The sequence below is a fragment of the Dendropsophus ebraccatus genome, chromosome 3 (genome assembly GCF_027789765.1).
Source record: "Dendropsophus ebraccatus isolate aDenEbr1 chromosome 3, aDenEbr1.pat, whole genome shotgun sequence".
Lineage (NCBI taxonomy): Eukaryota > Metazoa > Chordata > Amphibia > Anura > Hylidae > Dendropsophus > Dendropsophus ebraccatus.
The window spans coordinates 162,243,805-162,263,049 of record NC_091456.1 but is presented as its reverse complement, the minus strand read 5'-3'; the positions used below and the strand labels follow the sequence as shown (position 1 = coordinate 162,263,049).

Genomic DNA, 19,245 nt, shown 5'->3' with positions numbered 1-19,245 from the left:
CTCCGCCCAAAAAAACAAAACAAAACAAAACAAAACACAGACACCATACTCCCCATCCCTCTGGTGACGATCCCCACTCGATGCGCCCGCCTCTCCGTCGCCGCCGTTCAGCGATGTCTTTGACTTCCGGGTCTAGGGGATGGAAAATGCTGCCAGTGCGCTTGCGCACAGGCAGCCTTTTCATTGGCTGGAGCGCATCACATGGCTTCCAGCAATCTCTTCCAGCAAGCTGGAAGCCATGTGATGCGCTCCAGCCAATTAAAAGGCTTCTGGTGCGCATGTGCACCAGCAGCCTTTTACATCCCATTCACTTTCTATGAAGATGCCAAGGAGGAAGAAGACCCGGACCGCCCCCCGACTCTGACGTAGTCGTCACCAGATGCCGCCCGGGAGAAGAGGACTGTGATGACCGTAATAGGTAATGTATACATTCTTTAACTTCTGGGGGGGAGGGTCGGGGGTCCGAAAGTGAAGGGGGCCAGACCGGGTATTTAACCACATTACAAAGTTACATAACTTTGTAATGTGTGTTAAATAAGCGGAAATTTTTTTTTCGTGGGAGTTGTCCTTTAATATAATTCTGATGTGTCCCATATACAACATTATATATTCAGGGCTATTTGTTTGCATTATACTAGGGATTTGTTATTGTGCTGCAGCTCAACTGCACCTGAAGAGAGCCGAGAAAGCACACAGCCTATGTGTTGTGTGAACCATGTCCAAGAACAGATCAGCATAAGTCTTCACCCCACCCCAGTCTTTTATTTTTATTTATTTTGGTTACCACCACTATTGTGAGAAAGCTGTGGGAATTTTACTAAGCTTTTAGATTGGCTTCACGATGCCTAAAAACGTATAAAAATGTCAGCGGCCAGATGTTAGCTGGAGGTTTATGATATGATTACATATGTTTGAGTTTTTCCTTTTATTTGGGGGGGGGGGGGGGGGGGTCGTCATTTTTCTCTCCTCTCTGGCGTTTTTGAGGCTCTTTGGTAGTTTTTCCAAACTTAGCGTGTTTTGTTTTTTTGGTAAACTGTGGCATTTTTGTCTCCCATAGACTGAAATGGGATTGTTCTGCTCGTCCATTGCTGTATCTATGGCATTTTCTTTTCTGCTGCTTTTGTACCCTTTTGGTCCAGCAACTATGTCATGTGATGGCAGAGGAAAATTAAGCCATCTTGGTGCACAGAGAAATGGCTAAAACCCCCCAAAATTGTCTGAATAAAGTAAAAAAAACTGCAAAAAAAATGCTATGTGTGGCATGGCAGTTTTTTTTTTTTTTTGAAGGCCAAAAAAAATCGTAATCTGTTGCTTTTGATAATAGTTGCAGAAGGCAATAACCTATAAAAATAAGAGCTTTATTACAGGTACTGATACTTAGCTGCAGTTACAGATGGAGAGTTGTACCTTCCACAATGAAATTGGGAGCCCCATTGTATATTATGCACTAATATACACCCACTTTCCTCCATGACCACCAGGGTGCTGGGCACCTTCCTTCCATGGTCCCAGCTGAGGCTGACTAGAAGCTTCATACCCCCCGGCTTTTATAGTAAGTTTGGGTTGGGGGTGATGTGCTTCTAGAAATGTCTGACCATGAATGGAAGTTACTTATGCCTGTCATTGGGGGACACAGCACCAGTGGGTATAGGCTACTGCCACTAGGAGGCAACACTAGACAGAAGAAGTGACTCCGCCTGGCAGGCTATACCCCTCCTACAGACACCAGGCTAACTCCGTTTTAGTCTAGTGTCCGTAGGAGGTAGACAATGGTGCCATGCACCTGTCTTATTTCTTTTTCTTGTTTCCTAGGTTATCAGGGGGATCGTCGGTGTGGGCTGCCACACAAGACGTAGCTTCCCCCTGAGGGTGCACAGAAAGTTCCCTTTCCCTGTGCCGGTCACCCGTCCCCCAACGCCCACTCCCTGCGGTAGGATGCCGGTACCCCACCCAGGTGCAAGGTGACCAAAGGGATGACCCTGCGCGTACCTGAAGACAATGGACAGGGGAGTATCTCCCCCTGTTCAGTACTTTTGGGTCTCTCCCTTTTCCCTCCTTTTGGGGTTCCTCCAAACTTGGGGGGGTTGTCCTGTTTAGAGTCCTTAGGGACATTGCAGTCAGGAGCGGGTCACTCAAATCTGTCGGCGTTGGGGATTCACAGACGTGGATCTCTTCGCCTCCAGGCTAAACCACAAACTCCCCACCTATGTGACTCGAGTCGGGGATTCTTGCGCGTTCGCGATGGACGCCTTGGTGACCCCATGGGAGCAGTTCTCCCTGAATTACGCCTTCCCTCCTCTGTCCATTCTCCCACGAGTCCTGAAGCTCATCAAGGCAATCGGCGTTTCCGCCATTCTTCTCGCTCCAGACTGGCAACGCCGGTCTTGGGTACGCCGACATAGTGCACCTCCTGGCCGACGCCTCCTGGTGTCTTTCCCTGCGGGTCGACCTCCTTTCACAAGGGCCCATATTCCACCCCAATTTACCTCAGCTGAGTTTAACGGAATGGCTGTTGAAGCCACGGTATTGAGGTTTCGTGGGTGCTCGTAACCAGTCATCCAAACCATGCTTAAGGCCCGTAAGCCTCAGTCGGCTCAGATTTAACATCACGTGTGGAAGGCCTTCTTTTCTTGGTGCGAACAGAATAATTTTCACCCCTTGGTGTGTTCCACTCCCAAGATTTTTTTCTTTTTTTGCAATCTGGTCTGGATAAGGGCCTCAGTCGTTCTACCTTGCGTTCTCAGGTTTCCACCCTGTCTGTTCTTTTTCAGCCGGCTCTTGCTTTTCGCCCTCAGGTGAAGACTTTCCTACAGGGGGTGGTCCACTTGGCCCCTCTTTTTTGACAGCCTGTAGAGCCCTGGGACCTTAATTTAGTCCTCGAGGTCTTCTCTTTGAGCCTGTATGGGAGGTGTCTCTTCATCTCCTTTCTTGGAAGGTCGCCGCCTTGGTGGTGATTACGTCCATCCGTAGGGTGTCTGAACTGGCAGGGCTCTCTTGTCGCTTCCCTTATCTCGTCCTTCACAAGGAAAAGGTTGTGCTTCGCCCTCTTCCTTCCTTTTTGCCAAAGGTCGTGTCGGCATTCCACCTTAATGAGGACATCATTCTCCCCTCTTTTTGCCCTGCACCCTCCCATCCTAGAGAAAGGTCCCTGCATTGTTTGTACCTTGTCCGGGCCATACTGATCTACTCGTCCGTCACTGCTTCCTTCCGCTGCTCGGATTCCTTTTTCGTGGTCCAGTCAGGTCCGCGCAAGGGGCTGGCTGCCTCCAAGACCACCATTGGGCGGAGGATCAGGGTGGCCATTGCAGAGGCCTACCGCGTTCGTGGCAGGGCTCCTTTTCGGGTCACTGCTCATTCTGCTCAGGCTGTGGGGGCCTCTTGGGCGGTTCGCCATCAGGCCTTAGTGTCCCAGGTCTGCAAGGCTGCCATCTGGGCTTCAGTTCACACTTTTTCTAAGTTTTATCAGGTCCATATCCTGGCTTCCTCTGACGCCAGTCTGGGCCACAAGGTTCTGCAGGCTGCCGTTCATTAGGCAGGCCGCATGGGGATTGTCATCTTCTTTCCCCACCCTCTGGGACTGCTTTTGTACGTCCCACTGGTGCGGTTTCCCCCAATGACAGGCACAAGAAAAGAGGATTTTTTTGTACTCTCTGTAAAATCCCTTTCTTGTGGCTTCATGGGGAGACATAGCTCCCACCCTGTCGTTTTGAGGTTGTTGCTCCCGGGGCTTGTTTTGTTCTTGGGTTTTCGTTTCCGGGACCAGCATTTTTTTTTTTGGCCTGTTCTCTTTACTTTTCCTACTGCTTGTGACTAAACTGAGTTAGCCTGGTGTCTGTAGGAGGGGTATAGCCTGCCAGGCGGAGTCACTACTTCTGTCTAGTGTTGCCTCCTAGTGGCAGTAGCCTATACCCACTGGTGCTGTGTCCTCAATGAAGCCACAAGAAAGGGATTTTCTGGTGATTACAAAAAAAAAAAAATCCTCTTTTCCCAGGCCTTGTACATATTATCAGTAACAAAGTGCTTGTACAATTACAGCTACAAGGTTTTGACAGCAACAAACAACTGTATCTTTCAATGTTGACACTACGGGGGAGGTTTATGGCTGAATATTTGACATAACAATGCTGATCCCCATAAACCTAGCCAAATAGAAACCAATCCCACCTACACAGCCAGATAAGGAAGGTAGGTAGATAAGACACCTTAATTTTCTGAAATAAATCAATCTGGTTACAAATGGTACCCTTAGGCTAGCTTCACACACACCGACTCGCAGTGAATTTCCTGCTGCGATACACAGCAGATTTGATACCAGGATGTTGGTATATAATTTGATTAAACCATATTGCCCCATGTACCACATGCCGGTCTCCTGGTTCACATGGGTCGCCAACCCCGCAAAGTGTGCACATGCAGGGAAGGGAGGCCATGAATGGCCCTGCAACCCCAATGTCACAGGACCAAACCCCAAAGTGCCTCCCCAAAACCCGGCCAGCACCACCGGCGGAGAAGGCTGCCCCCAAACAACACAAGTATGAATATGGTATTACACTCACCATCACTGCTGCAGACAGAATGGGAAAGATAGGAGGTACTGACCTGTGAGCACAGGTGTATCCTGATAATTTGTTTTATTTTTTGTAGGTATTTTTATTACTGTGCAGGATTTGTCTGCTTAGCCAATCATTTACTGCATCATTGATCCACCTGAAAAATTGTCTGTTTTAACTGCTGCATTTCCCTGCAACCCCTAGGCAGACTACTCCCAGTTGCCATTTATTACCTTCCTATTTTTTTTTTTTTTAATCCACAAAAAAACTGATGCAAAATGAATTCATCCCTGATGTTGTGTTTCTCTAGGACATCAGTGACCTGATCTGTGGAGGAGGCCCATTCTTCGGGCTGATGGCGGAATCTGCCAAACCATAGAATAAAGCCTATGGGACCAGCGGAGAGGCAGGCAAGGGCGAGTGGCAGGTGGTCCACCGGGATTTCATAGTGTGGTCATGTTTGTGACAGTCTTTAGGAGAAATGCACAGAAATTGCACCTATTAGAAAAATCCTGACATGGGAATACCCCTGGTGTACAGTCGCTCTAATCCACCAATGATGTCTGGTACACTGCAGAGAGGATTAGCGAGTGTGGTACTAAATGACTGCGCATTATACCACTATTATGGTGTGTTTACACAGAGATTTATCTAACAGATTATTGAAGCCAAAGCCAGGAACATGTCATAAAGGAAAGACTAAGGGCCCATTTACACAGAAAGATTATCTGACAGATTATCTGCCAAAGATTTGAAGCCAAACCCAGAAATGGATTTGAAAAGAGGAGAAATCTCAGGCTTTCCTTTATGACCTGTTCCCTGTTTATAGTTTGTTTCTGGCTTTGGCTTCAAATCTTTGGCAGATAATCTGTCAGATAATCTTTCTGTGTAAATGGACCCTATGATTTGACCTCTTCTCAAATCCATTCCTGGCTTTGGTGTCAAGCTCTGGTGTCGGGAGTACTGAACTCCTTTCCATAGCACATTGTCTGTGTATACGGGATGTGGGAATGAGGCCTAAGCTCTTTTTAGTGCAATGAGAGCACTTACAGGGGTTTTGTAGGACTTTCAGGTCTTACTACCACACCATAAAATAAAAGAAAATATGGCCGTTATTTCAATATAATAATGGCGGCAATAGCCACACCGTATAGAATAACAGCTATAATTACGACCATCCAAATAATTAACTGACCCATTATTTACCATCTGATCTTGTAACATAAAGCCGCTTTATTTAATTTTTTTAACCTTTTCACACATTGCACTCGTTGCATATAGGCAAGAGAAGCGCTTGGCTAAGTGCTTCACTCCCTGGCTTGCTGCAGGAGATGGTCTCTATTATAAGTGTATCAAGGCCGTCTCCGGCAGAAATATGGAAAAGGCAACAATCCGCGCGATTCTTCTAAAAGGTCTGTTTTGTGAATAGCATTTTACCAGTCCCTACATCTGGCCCCTGGGACACAATACTAAAGCAGAAATGATGTCTGTGTGTATGATGACTCCCACCCCCACCCCAGCTCTCTAATGCCCCCCTCCCCAACACCAGCTCTTGTTATCCTCCCTCAACAAATACGTTTTCTTTTGCGTTGGGGACAATATACACATTCAGTGTAAATGCAAATGGATGGCCGTGCCATTGTGAGGTCACCCGTCTGTGTGAATGGCCACTTTTCAGAGCCGGCCCTGGTGAAATGCGACTCCTTAGTTCTGCTCTTCCTCCTTTTATATGGGGCTGAAATGGCCTCAATTGTTCCCTAATTGGCGGCATTGATGGGAGCCAGACAGCGCGGTCCGGCTCCATGAAAGGGCCCTTCCAGGCCGCATTAAGCCATGACATGTCGCTGTGCTCGCACGCTGGCGGTTATTTGGGGAATTCTTGTTTTCGTACATTTGGTCCTGAAAAGGGACTGTGTACGTTTCCCCATCTATTTTATGGATGCCAAGTACCACTTGACCAGTGTGACATGTTACTGCCTCATTACATTTAACCATTTCTTGCACAGGAGGCTTGTGACTTTCTTTCTGCCATTCCCAATGCTGTACACGCTCCACCTCTTATCCCTGTAGTATGTGATGGAACATGACACAACGTTATATTCTCCTCCTGGATCCGCCATGTATGTACAGTGGTGCCTTGGATTACGAGCATAATCCGTTCCGGGACCATGCTTGTAATCCAAATCTATTCTTAAACCAAAGCAAATTTCCCATAAGGAATCATTGAAATGGAGAAAAATTGGTTCCACACCCCAAAAATAATGTTTTTTTGTATTCCGAACATGTAAAACAAATGAAACAAACATGTAGAAACAGATAAATATGTGATATTATAGGTTACTGCACAGTATAGCAATCAGCATGTGGAGTATAATGTATAGTAAGTGCATAAACCTGATAACACAGCAGCAAATGGAGATGCAGATCCCCATAATGCAGTAGTGTAGTACAACAGGCTAGAACAGAGAAGCAGGGCTGCTGTGAGAGATCTGTGTGGTCACATGACAGCAATGGGGAAGGGGGGGGGGGGGTGTTCAGCATGGGCCAATCAGGAAGTGAGAATCACAGAGCTGTGCAGGAGGACAGTGATAGAAACTTTATATACAGCAGTGTGAGTGCAGGCAGATTATAGCAGCAGTGCGTATAGCTGAGTGTAAGTGCAGGCACATTACAGCAGCAGTGCGTATAGCTAAGTGTAAGTGCAGGAATGGAGAGGATGGGAAACACAGGAGCTGACAGAGACTGCAGGGAGCATGAGGGAATGAGCAGGGTATATGTGGGCCCAGTATAGAAGCACTCTCCATCCAGGGAGAGAGGGGTTACAGCTATAGGAGATTTCCTCCACAGCCCTGTCCCCTGATGCAAGCCCCAGCCTGAAGTGGATCTGCTATGATTTGGAAGGTGAGGGAGACTTCCTGGGTCAGCGTACAGTGCTGTAGACCCCGCTACGCAAACCATGCCCCTCCTCCACTCCCCCAGTACAGGAGCTCTTAAATAAAAGTAATGCTTTTCAACCAAGTTACAATTTTGAAAAACTGTGAGCTCTTCTTGCAAAACGCTCTCAATCCAAATTACTCTTAAACCAAGGTACCATTGTATATATGTATATGCCATGTATATACCATGTATGTATGTGTGAGCTGCGATAGTAACACTTTCCTCAATGCTTTTTCTCTTTGTGAGGTCCTATGTAAGGACCCAGTTTCTAATGGTGCGTTTACACAGAGAGATTTATCTGACAGATTTTTTAATCCAAAACCAGGAATGGATTTAAAAAGAGGAGAAATCTCAGTCTTTCCTTTATGACCTGATCTCTGTTTATAGTCTGTTCCTGGCTTTGGCTTCAAAAATCTGTCAGATAAATCTCTCTGTGAAATCTCTATGGCGGCTCCAGGACACTGCCAGCTACTTGCACATTGTTGGTCATGGGGTGAAAAATTTTAATCATTTTTGCAAAAACGCTTTGTGGTTTTCAAGTCGCATTTATTGTACTTGTGCATGAGGTGCAATAAAATGTTCACCCCCTGAGACTGATATTGGGGAACACCACAACCATGAAGGCAGAAGTCTTACATTTCCTGAAGAAGCTGCCCTGTGTATCTATATACCATTTCTCTGTATACTAGCTGCCCTGTGTATCTATATACCTCTCCTCTGTATACTGGCTGCCCTGTGCATCTATACACCTCTCCTCTGTATACTGGCTGCCCTGTTTATCTGTATACCCCTCCTCTGCCCTGTATATATCTATATGCCCCTCCTCTTCTCTGTGTAGCTATATACCCCTCCTCTGCCCTGTATATCACTGCATACCCCTCATCTGTATACAGGCTGCAGTGTGTATCACTATATACGCCTCCTCTTCTCTGTGTACCTATATACCCCTCCTCTGTATACTGGCTGCCTTTCCTTTACCCTATATATAACTGTATACCCCTCCTCTGCCCTGTATATAGCTATATACCCATCCTCCTGACCGGTATATAGCTATATACCCCACATGTATATCCCCGGGACTGTGGCCCATCCTCCTGCCCTGTATATAGATATATACCCCTCCTCCTGCCCTGTATATAGATATATACCCCTCCTCTGTATCCCTGGGACTGTGGCCCATTCTCCAGCCCTGTATATAGCTAAATGCCCCTTCTCCTGCCCTGTATATAGCTATATACCCCTCCTCCTGCCCTGTATATAGCTATATACCCCTCCTCCTGCCCTGTATATAGCTATATACCCCTCCTCTGCCCTGTATATAGCTATATACCCCTCCTCTGCCCTGTATATAGCTACATACCCCTCCTCTGCCCTGTATATAGCTATATACCCCTCCTGTGTATCCCCGGGACTGTGGCCCATCCTCCTGCCCTGAATATAGCTATATACCCCTCCTGTGTATCCCCGGGACTGTGGCCCATCCTCCTGCCCTGTATATAGCTATATACTCCTCCTCCTGCCCTGTATATAGCTATATACCCCTCCTCCTGCCCTGTATATAGCTATATACCCCTCCTCTGCCCTGTATATAGCTATATACCCCTCCTCTGCCCTGTATATAGCTATATACCCCTCCTCCTGCTGCCCTGTATATAGCTATATACCCCTCCTCTGCCCTGTATATAGCTATATACCCCTCCTCCTGCTGCCCTGTATATAGCTATATACCCCTCCTGTGTATCCTCGTTACTGTGGCCCATCCTCCGATCCTCCTGCCCTGTATATAGCTATATACCCCTCCTCCTGCCCTGTATATAGCTATATACCCCTCCTCCTGCTGCCCTGTATATAGCTATATACCTATCCTCCTGCCCTGTATATAGCTATATACCCCTCCTCTGCCCTGTATATAGCTATATACCCCTCCTGTGTATCCCCGGGGCTGTGGCCCATCCTCCGATCCTCCTGCTCTGTATATAGCTATATACCCCTCCTCTGCCCTGTATATAGTTATATAGCCCTCCTCTGCCCTGTATAAAGCTATATACCCCTCCTGTGTATCCCCGGGACTGTGGCCTATCCTCCTGCCCTGTATATAGCTATATACCCCTCATCTGCCCTGTATATAGCTATATACCCCTCATCTGCCCTGTATATAGCTATATACCTATCCTCCTGCCCTGTATATAGCTATATACCTCTCCTCCTGCCCTGTATATAGCTATATACCCCTCCTCCTGCTGCCCTGTATATAGCTATATACCCCTCCTCCTGCCCTGTATATAGCTATATACCCCTCCTGTGTATCCCCGGGACTGTGGCCCATCCTCCGATCCTCCTGCCCTGTATATAGCTATATACCCCTCCTCCTGCCCTGTATATAGCTATATACCCCTCCTGTGTATCCCCGGGACTGTGGCCCATCCTCCGATCCTCCTGCCCTGTATATAGCTATATACCCCTCCTCCTGCCGTGTATATAGCTATATACCCCTCCTGTGTATCCCCGGGACTGTGGCCCATCCTCCGATCCTCCTGCCCTGTATATAGCTATATACCCCTCCTCCTGCCCTGTATATAGCTATATACCCCTCATCCCCAGGACTGTGGCCCATCCTCCGATCCTCCTGCCCTGTATATAGCTATATACCCCTCCTCCTGCCCTGTATATAGCTATATACCCCTCATCCCCAGGACTGTGGCCCATCCTCCGATCCTCCTGCCCTGTATATAGCTATATACCCCTCCTCCTGCCCTGTATATAGCTATATACCCCTCCTGTGTATCCCCAGGACTGTGGCCCATCCTCCGATCCTCCTGCCCTGTATATAGCTATATACCCCTCCTCCTGCCCTGTATATAGCTATATACCCCTCCTGTGTATCCCCGGGACTGTGGCCCATCCTGCGATCCTCCTGCCCTGTATATAGCTATATACCCCTCCTGTGTATCCCCAGGACTGTGGCCCATCCTCCGATCCTCCTGCCCTGTATATAGCTATATACCCCTCCTGTGTATCCCCGGGACTGTGGCCCATCCTCCTGCCCTGTATATAGCTATATACCTATCCTCCTGCCCTGTATATAGCTATATACCCCTCCTCCTGCCCTGTATATAGCTATATACCCCTCCTCCTGCCCTGTATATAGCTATATACCCCTCCTGTGTATCCCCAGGACTGTGGCCCATCCTCCGATCCTCCTGCCCTGTATATAGCTATATACCCCTCCTCCTGCCCTGTATATAGCTATATACCCCTCCTGTGTATCCCCAGGACTGTGGCCCATCCTCCGATCCTCCTGCCCTGGTGACGACAGCGGAAACTGCGGCTGTTCACACTAGGAGCCTCCTGGCATTGGGGTCCCGGAGCCGCACATAAGCCGCGGGTCACCCCGGGACAGTGACCGGAGCCCGCACACCGGAGAGCGCTGGTATCACGGCGGGGAGACACGGTATATGTGAGCGCCACTCCCGGCAGACACAGAGCAGCAGCAGGTCCGGTGCCGCAGCCATTGTACAGCTGGAGAGTGTGACTGAGCCGGGACCATGTCTGCGGGATGCTGCGCCAGGCAGGTAAGAGCCTGTAGTACTACTACTCCCAGCAGGTCATGGTGGTGGGGGCGACTACAGCGGAGTCCAGGTGCTTACATACACACAGAAACCGTCAGCATGCAGGCGATGTCCTCATTCCCACATCTCACCCCTTCTGGGCTTTTTGCCTTATCCTGTGATCAATCCTCTGATCTGATGGGGGTTGTAGTTCTTTTGCAATCATATGACAAACTTTTCTCTGCAGCAGTAGTATATATTATGGAAGCTTTGTATCCTCTTATGTGTATTGTTATTGCACCATAGACCTCTATGATAACAGTAATGGCTATTAAGGTGTGGATGATGAGAGTTGTGATCATCCTCTACTTATGTGTAACTACAATAGACATACAGGGAGTCTTGAAGTGTTTGTGTGCAGGTATCCCAGCAGTATTATTCTGATGCACTGCCCTGCTCCAACTACCTCTGCAGTCATAGCCTGATGGGGGTTGTTGGTCATTGGATGAACACTTTTTAGCATTGGTGCAAAAATTCTTTGTTGTGTTCAAGTCTGACTTTCCTGAACCTACTTGGCACCTTCCCGCCAGTACTTGTGCATGGGGTATCACCCCAAGGACTGGTCCCGGAGAACACTACATGCATGGGGGTTGTAGTCCGGCATCTGCTCTTGACTGTCATATACCACAATGCTTTACAATTAGGGAGATGAGACATGGGAAAGATGACTAGTTAAAACAAATGAGCAAACAATAGGAGAGGAGAGCCTGTGCAGAAGAGCTTACAGTCTACTGGTATGGGAGAAGTCAGACAATAGGTATAACATTCCAACTTTATATGGGTTTACAGCCCCTTCAGTTGGCACAGGGATTATAGATAAAGCCACATTAACCCGTCATCCACCATCATATCAGACAATGCAGATAGAAAAGTGCGGAGTGATGCCATAAAGGTAACTAGTCAAGCGCAGGGTGTGGACTATGATTATATGACATGTAGAAATGTTGGGTTCCCATGGTGTAGGGCACAGAATGGGTGCAGCCTGGTAGGGGGTCATGGGGGGAATGTGCAGGGGTGCATCAGTCTAGACTATAAACAAGTTACCGAAGGAATTAGTATAGCACAAAGCTTTATTTATCCTAAGATAGGTGTGTCAAACTTGTGGCCCTCCAACTGTTGCAAAACTACAACTCCCATCATGCCTGGACAGCCAAAGCTTTAGCTTTGGCTGTCCAAGCATGATGGGAGTTGTAGTTTTGCGGAGAGCCAAAGTTTCCTACCCCTGTTCTAAGGGTAGATGTCACTATTCGGTGAGCTACTTTATTCTGGAAACAGTGCCACTCTCATCTTCAGATTCTATCTGGTATTACAACTCAGTTCCATTGAAGGGAATGGAGACTGGTTATAATAACACACACCTCCACAGCCGCCATTCCTGGAGAGGTCTGAGCCTTAAAGGGGTATTCCAATGATAAATTATCACCTGTCTACTGGTCAGGGTCCAGTCTCTAGAATGGGGATTCCCTGAGCGCTGGTTTGCTTATAGGGCATAGATTCAGTATAACCTGGATGCCTATTAGTCATCTACAATGTTTATATGAATATAGAAAGTTTCTGTAACTATAGTATCGGCGCTGATGACAATGCCACAAGTCGGTGTGTGAGTCACATCTTGGTTTTCTTGGAGGGCGTCCAGTATTGTCTTGGCATGGTGCGGAGGACTCCGCCTGGGATCACTCCCATTCTCTTTGTCAGCTCTGGGCTCTCACTGTACAGTATGGGCTGCTGTCTTGTATTTATATGGTCCCCATTGTCAGGGTCTGAGATGAAGTCAGTGTAACCATAAATTACGCCCTGACAACTTTATCAGATAGGAGGAGAACAAGCGAGGACCTTCTAGTCTGGTGCCTGGGGTTGAAACATTGTTTCTTGTTCTATTTTAAAGGAGTTTTTTAGGATCAGAAGAGCGTCTGTCTTCTTCCACAATCAGCACCACCCTTGTCCATTGGCTTGTCACTTGTGCCAATCTGCAATACCAGAGCCAACCTATATACCAGAGTGGTGCTGTTTTTGGAAGAAGACACCAGGCAGCTTTTAGTCCTGCTTTAAAGGAGTTATCCAGCGAAAAGATTTTTCTTTCAAATCAACTGATATCAGAAAGTTATATAGATTTGTAATTTATTTCTATTAAAAAAAATATTGTCTTCCCATACTTATCAGTTACTGTATGTCCTGCAGGAAGCTTTGTTTTATTTTCAGTCTGACACAGTGCTCTCTGCTGACATCTCTGGCCAAGACAGGAACTCTGTCCCGGTTTTCTATGAATTCCTATAGAAAACCTCTCCTGCTCTGGACAGTTCCTGTCTCGGCCAGAGATGTCAGCAGAGAGCACTGTGTCAGACTGAAAATAAAACAACATTTCCTGCAGGACATACAGAAGCTAATAAGTATGGGAAGACTGGAGATTTTTTTTTAATAGAAGTAAATTACAAATCTATATAACTTTCTGACACCAGTTGATTTGAAAGAAAAAGCTTTTTGCTGGACAACCCCTTTAACCCACCCTGCCTCCAGTACATTACCACCTATATAGTCTATGGCTGCTGACAGTTTTACAGGACAGCAGCTGGGAATGTCTGCTCGTGTTACTAGATCACTTCATCATCAGGCTAATGTATCCTTGGTAATGGCTATTTAAAGAGATGGTGACCACCCAGTCTTCTCTAGTAGGCTCCCATATTAATACAAGAATAAAAAAAGTATAATATGCAGAATAAAGTTTGTATCTGGCATATAGTGCACTCTGCCGTGCTATTCCATACAGCAGAAGCAAGAGGTATGGCCCCAGTGTACCGCCAGGTGCTGATAGGAGCCTATGGATATGTTTCATGTGCACATTAGGAGCTTTCAGCAAGTAGACACCAGTGTGAAAGTAACTAAACTGTGGTGAACTAAACAGGATGACAACATTGTTATGATAGGAATGGCTGAGGCCTGGGTGGTTAGATTAGGATTGCAAAGCAAGGTCATGTGCACACCGGTGTATCACACAGATCTAGATAATCCTGGCCCATTAGCATAGACACATAGAAGATTGTTCTTCCCTTTCTTCTTATCTTAGGATATATATGTTTATCCCAGGTAGGTTTACATTCAGTTATTGTAGATTTACCTACCACATCTGCTGGAAGTTTGTTCTAAACATCTACTACTCCTTTAGTAAAGTCATTTTTTTTTCTCCTGTTGCTTATTATCTGTTGCCCAACTAACCTCTCACTCTGTCCTCTTGTCCTTGTGTTCAGTTTCTGCCCTCCTGAATCTTATTTATCCCTTTAACATATGCAAAGGTTTCAATCATGTCCCCCTTATTATTCTTTCCTCCTGACGATACAAATTTAGATTGTCCCCTATCTACATGACCTGCTGCTCTATTCATTACTATGGAGCCACTGAAGAGAGACACTCTGCTCTCTCCGGTGGCCCCATAGGAATGAATAGAGCCGTGGGTCAGCTGCCATACCCCTGGCTGTATTTATAACAAAGGAGCCAGGGGCATATCTGGAGATTGACAGAGGGTACGAAGGTCGGACCTCCCAGCTATCTCTTACTTGGCCCCTTTCCTGTGGATAAAGGACAACTAAGTCCTAAGGTGGACAACCTCTTTAAGTCTTTCCTGATATGTTTTATGCCTGACACCCGCCACCATTTTGTAGCCTGTCTTTGGACTCGTTCTATTTTATCAATATCTTTTAGTAGGTGAGGTCTCCAGAACTGGGCACAGTATTCCAGATGTGGTCTCAGTAGCGCTCTATACAGTGGGATCACAGTCTCCTACTGGTTATACCTCTAGCTATACAGCCCAGCCTAGCTTTCCCTAATGCCTGGTTGCACTGGTAACTGTATGGCTAACTAATTTTATAGATGTCAGAAAACGCTACCCCTAAATCCTTCTCTTCTGAACTGCCAATATGATACTCTGATAGAGGATTCCTGCTCCTTCCCAAGTACATTATTTTACATTTGGAAACATTGAACTGCAGTTTCCGTTGTTTTGACCACTTAGCTAGTAAAGCTAAAACATTTTTCATATTACTGACACCTCCAGAAATATCAACCCTATTGCACACTTTTTTTGTCATCACCAAACCTTCTCCTATGTGACTAACCTTACCTCACAAACCTTCTCTTATGTCACTAACCTTACCTACCAAACCTTCTCCTATGTCACTATCCTTACCTACCAAACCTTCTCCTATGTCACTATCCTTACCTACCTAACCTTCTCCTATGTCATTATCCTTACCTACCAAACCTTCTCCTATGTCACTAACCTCACCTACCAAACCTTCTCCTATGTCACTATCCTTACCTCACAAAACTTCTCCTATGTCACTATCCTTACCTACCAAACCTTCTCCTATGTCACTATCCTTACCTCACAAAACTTCTCCTATGTCACTATCCTTACCTACCAAACCTTCTCCTGTGTCACTAACCTTACCTCACAAAACTTCTCCTATGTCACTAACCTTACCTACCAAACCTTCTCCTATGTCACTATCCTTACCTACCAAACCTTCTCCTATGTCACTATCCTTACCTACTACACCTTCTCCTATATCACTATCCTTACCTACCAAACCTTCTCCTATGTCACTATCCTTACCTACCAAACCTTCTCCTATATCACTAACCTTACCTACCAAACCTTCTCCTATGTCACTATCCTTACCTCACAAAACTTCTCCTATGTCGCTTACAAACATATAAAAAAGGACCCAGAACAGACCCTTGTGGCACACCACTTGTAACCAGTCTCTGCTCGGAATATACACCATTACCAACAACCCTCTGATATCTATCCTTGAGCCAACCACAAATCCTCTGAACTATCCCGTGATTAAGTCCTAATACTATATCAGAGTTCTCCCTGGTGTTGGTTTCAGTGTTTCTAGGTAAAGCCCTCATCTGTGAAACAGAACCTTACATGAGAACAATTGGCCTTGTATACAGCTCCATATTGTCCACTGCATTATATAGTATTGTATAGTGGAGGTGACATATACTCCAGCTGTAGATGTGGCAGCTCTATGTCCATAGTATTGGGGGTAGGGTTACTGTTGATCCCTTTTGCTACCATGCGGGATGATACAGACGGTTTTACGACCCTGGTCTGGAGCTGTTTACAGACTGCTAACAAATTCTTACGGAAACCTTGGGGAACGAAAGAATTCCTCTGCGTCTCTGGATGTTATTATCAGATGACTTCCTCTACTAAAGAGCGAATCTGACAGGAATGAAGAGAAATCCACAATGAATTCCAGGATCCGTTGTTGTGCTGTATACGTCGTCTCCTATAGATACTTTAATGTGTGGTTATTTCCGCTTACCTGGGAGTACCCATATACCCATATATCTATATATCCATATATCTAGTATATTGTAACTGAAGTGCTTGCAGGAACGCTGTATATAGTGTTGTGAATAAAAACAAGGCTGGGTTCACACTAGTATAATACAGATGCGTCTTAGCATCCGTATTACTGTGGGTCCAATGACCTGACCTGACTGCATCCTCAGAACTATAGATTTTCAGGTGCAAAATTTATGTGGAGAAAATCCACATCATACTCTGTAACCGCAAACTGCATGAAATTGTAGCTTCACGCCAAGTCAGGGCAAAAACTGCACTGCGGTACGGATTACCAGTCTGTTGGAAACTTTCACTTTTGATTATTTGGGGGTGATTTTTGGGAGTGATTTTTTTTTTTTTTTTGGGGTGGGGGGTGAGTGATTATATATATATATATATATACTCACCCCCCACCCCAAAAAATAAAATAAAAAATAAAATATATATATATATATATATATATATATATATATATATATATATATATATATTAATATACACCATGCTAGTAACGGGTTGGACCCCCTTTTGCCTTCAGAACTGCTTCAATTCTGCGTGGCATAGATTCAACAAGGTGCTGGAAGCATTCCTCAGAGATTTTGGTCCATATTGACATGATGGCATCACACAGTTGCCGCAGATTTGTCGGCTGCACATCCATGATGCCAATCTCCCGTTCCACCACATCCCAAAGATGCTCTATTGGATTGAGATCTGGTGACTGTGGAGGCCATTTGAGTACAGTGAACTCATTGTCATGTTCAAGAAACCAGTCTGAGATGATTCTAGCTTTATGACATGGCGCATTATCCTGCTGAAAGTAGCCACCAGATGTTGGGTACATTGTGGTCATAAAGGGATGGACATGGTCAGCAACAATACTCAGGTAGGCTGTGGCGTTGCAACGATGCTCAATTGGTACCAAGGGGCCCAAAGAGTGCCAAGAAAATATTCCCCACACCATGACACCACCACCACCAGCCTGAACCGTTGATACAAGGCAGGATGGATCCATGCTTTCATGTTGTTGACGCCAAATTTTGGCCCTACCATCCGAATGTCGCAGCAGAAATCGAGACTCATCAGACCAGGCAACGTTTTTCCAATCTTCTTGTGTCCAATTTCGATGAGCTTGTGCAAATTGTAGCCTCAGTTTCCTGTTCTTAGCTGAAAGGAGTGGCACCCGGTGTGGTCTTCTGCTGCTGTAGCCCATCTGCCTCAAAGTTCGACGTACTGTGCGTTCAGAGATGCTCTTCTTCCTACCTTGGTTGTAACGGTTGGCTATTTGAGTCACTGTTGCCTTTCTATCAGCTCGAACCAGTCTGCCCATTCTCCTCTGACCTCTGGCATCAACAAGGCATTTCCGCCCCCAGAACTGCCGCTCACTGGATGTTTTTTTCTTTTTCGGACCATTCTCTATAAAGCCTAGAGATGGTTGTGCGTGAAAATCCCAGTAGATCAGCAGTTTCTGAAATACTCAGACCAGCCCTTCTGGCACCAACAACCATGCCACGTTCAAAGGCCCTCAAATCACCTTTCTTCCCCATACTGATGCTCGGTTTGAACTGCAGGAGATTGTCTTGACCATGTCTACATGCCTAAATGCACTGAGTTGCCACCATGTGATTGGCTGATTAGAAATAAAGTGGTAACGTGCAGTTGGACAGGTGTACCTAATAAAGTGGCCGGTGAGTGTATATGTATATATATTTTATTTTTTTTACACTTATGATTCATCCTCCTAGGACACCTGAACATCGTGTGATCTCTCATGCAGTACACTGAATTACATGAACTGCCCGGCACCTGTTACACTGCCCCTGCCTATGGCAAATCTATGGGGGGCTTCAGAAAACCCCTGCCTGTCAGGACAGCTGATTGCGTTGCGGTCAGGGGTGTAACTAGAAAATGGCTGGGCCCTGTAGCAAACTTATGGTTAAAGCACTGAGGCCAGTGTATACAGAAAACTGTATACCAGGGGTAGGGAACCTTCGCCTTCCAGCTGTTTCAAAACTACAACTCCCATCATGCCTGGAAAGCCAAAGCTAAAGCAAGCTTCAGCTGTCCAGGCATGATGGGAGTTGTAGTTTTGCAACAGCTGGAGAGCCAAGATTCCCTACCCCTGCTCTATACTGTCAGTGACCGCCAAGCCTGTCCATATGCCATAAATGCCCCCGATGAGAATGACCCTTCTCCAGTGTAGTTGGTGTCGGATGAGCTGAGGGCATTGTTATTATGCTGCTAGCTCACAGCTGCACACATGGCCTTATCTCCTGTGTAGACTGGGCGCAGCCTTGAGTTTCTGCTATCTCGTACACAAAACAAAGGAGCCAGTTATACAATGGAGGAGGCTGAAACCTGAGCAAACTAGGTGAAGATTCCTGGCACAGAATGCGAGCTGGTGTATAGAAATAACTAGTAATATATGCGTCTTCTTTGTTGTATTATAAAAACTATACTTGCTTCAGTCTTATTTTCCCCTTGTGCTTTTTGTTGCGTGGTTCCCATCTGTACCAATATAGCCCAAGTTACTTATGTGTCCATCCAGTCTAATTTCAAAGGACAATTTCCTACATGGGATTGCATAGTTTTTGGGAATTTTCTTTTTAATTGGAACAAATTCCTTTGCATGTCATGAAGAGCAGGGCATGTATCATTTAATTTATTGTTTTACCTTGACATAACTTCAGCCTCCTCCATATCTACAGATACTCTCTTTCCTTTCTCTCCCACTATCTGCTCATTTACTTCTCTTCTCTCATCACAGCTTCTTTTCACGTAACTGCAAGGTTTCTCC

At 46.0% G+C, this 19,245-nt stretch overlaps 1 protein-coding gene across 1 annotated transcript in view; it reads left to right on the top strand.

Annotated features, from left to right (window-relative positions):
* Positions 1-10,803: 10,803 nt before the first annotated feature.
* Positions 10,804-19,245, top strand: part of SERINC5 (serine incorporator 5) — a 46,478-nt gene continuing 38,036 nt past the window's right edge. The window contains exon 1 of the mRNA XM_069963042.1: positions 10,804-11,059. Coding sequence (XP_069819143.1) covers positions 11,033-11,059 — 27 coding nt within the window. The 5' untranslated portion in view covers positions 10,804-11,032. The remainder of the gene's footprint in view (positions 11,060-19,245) is intronic.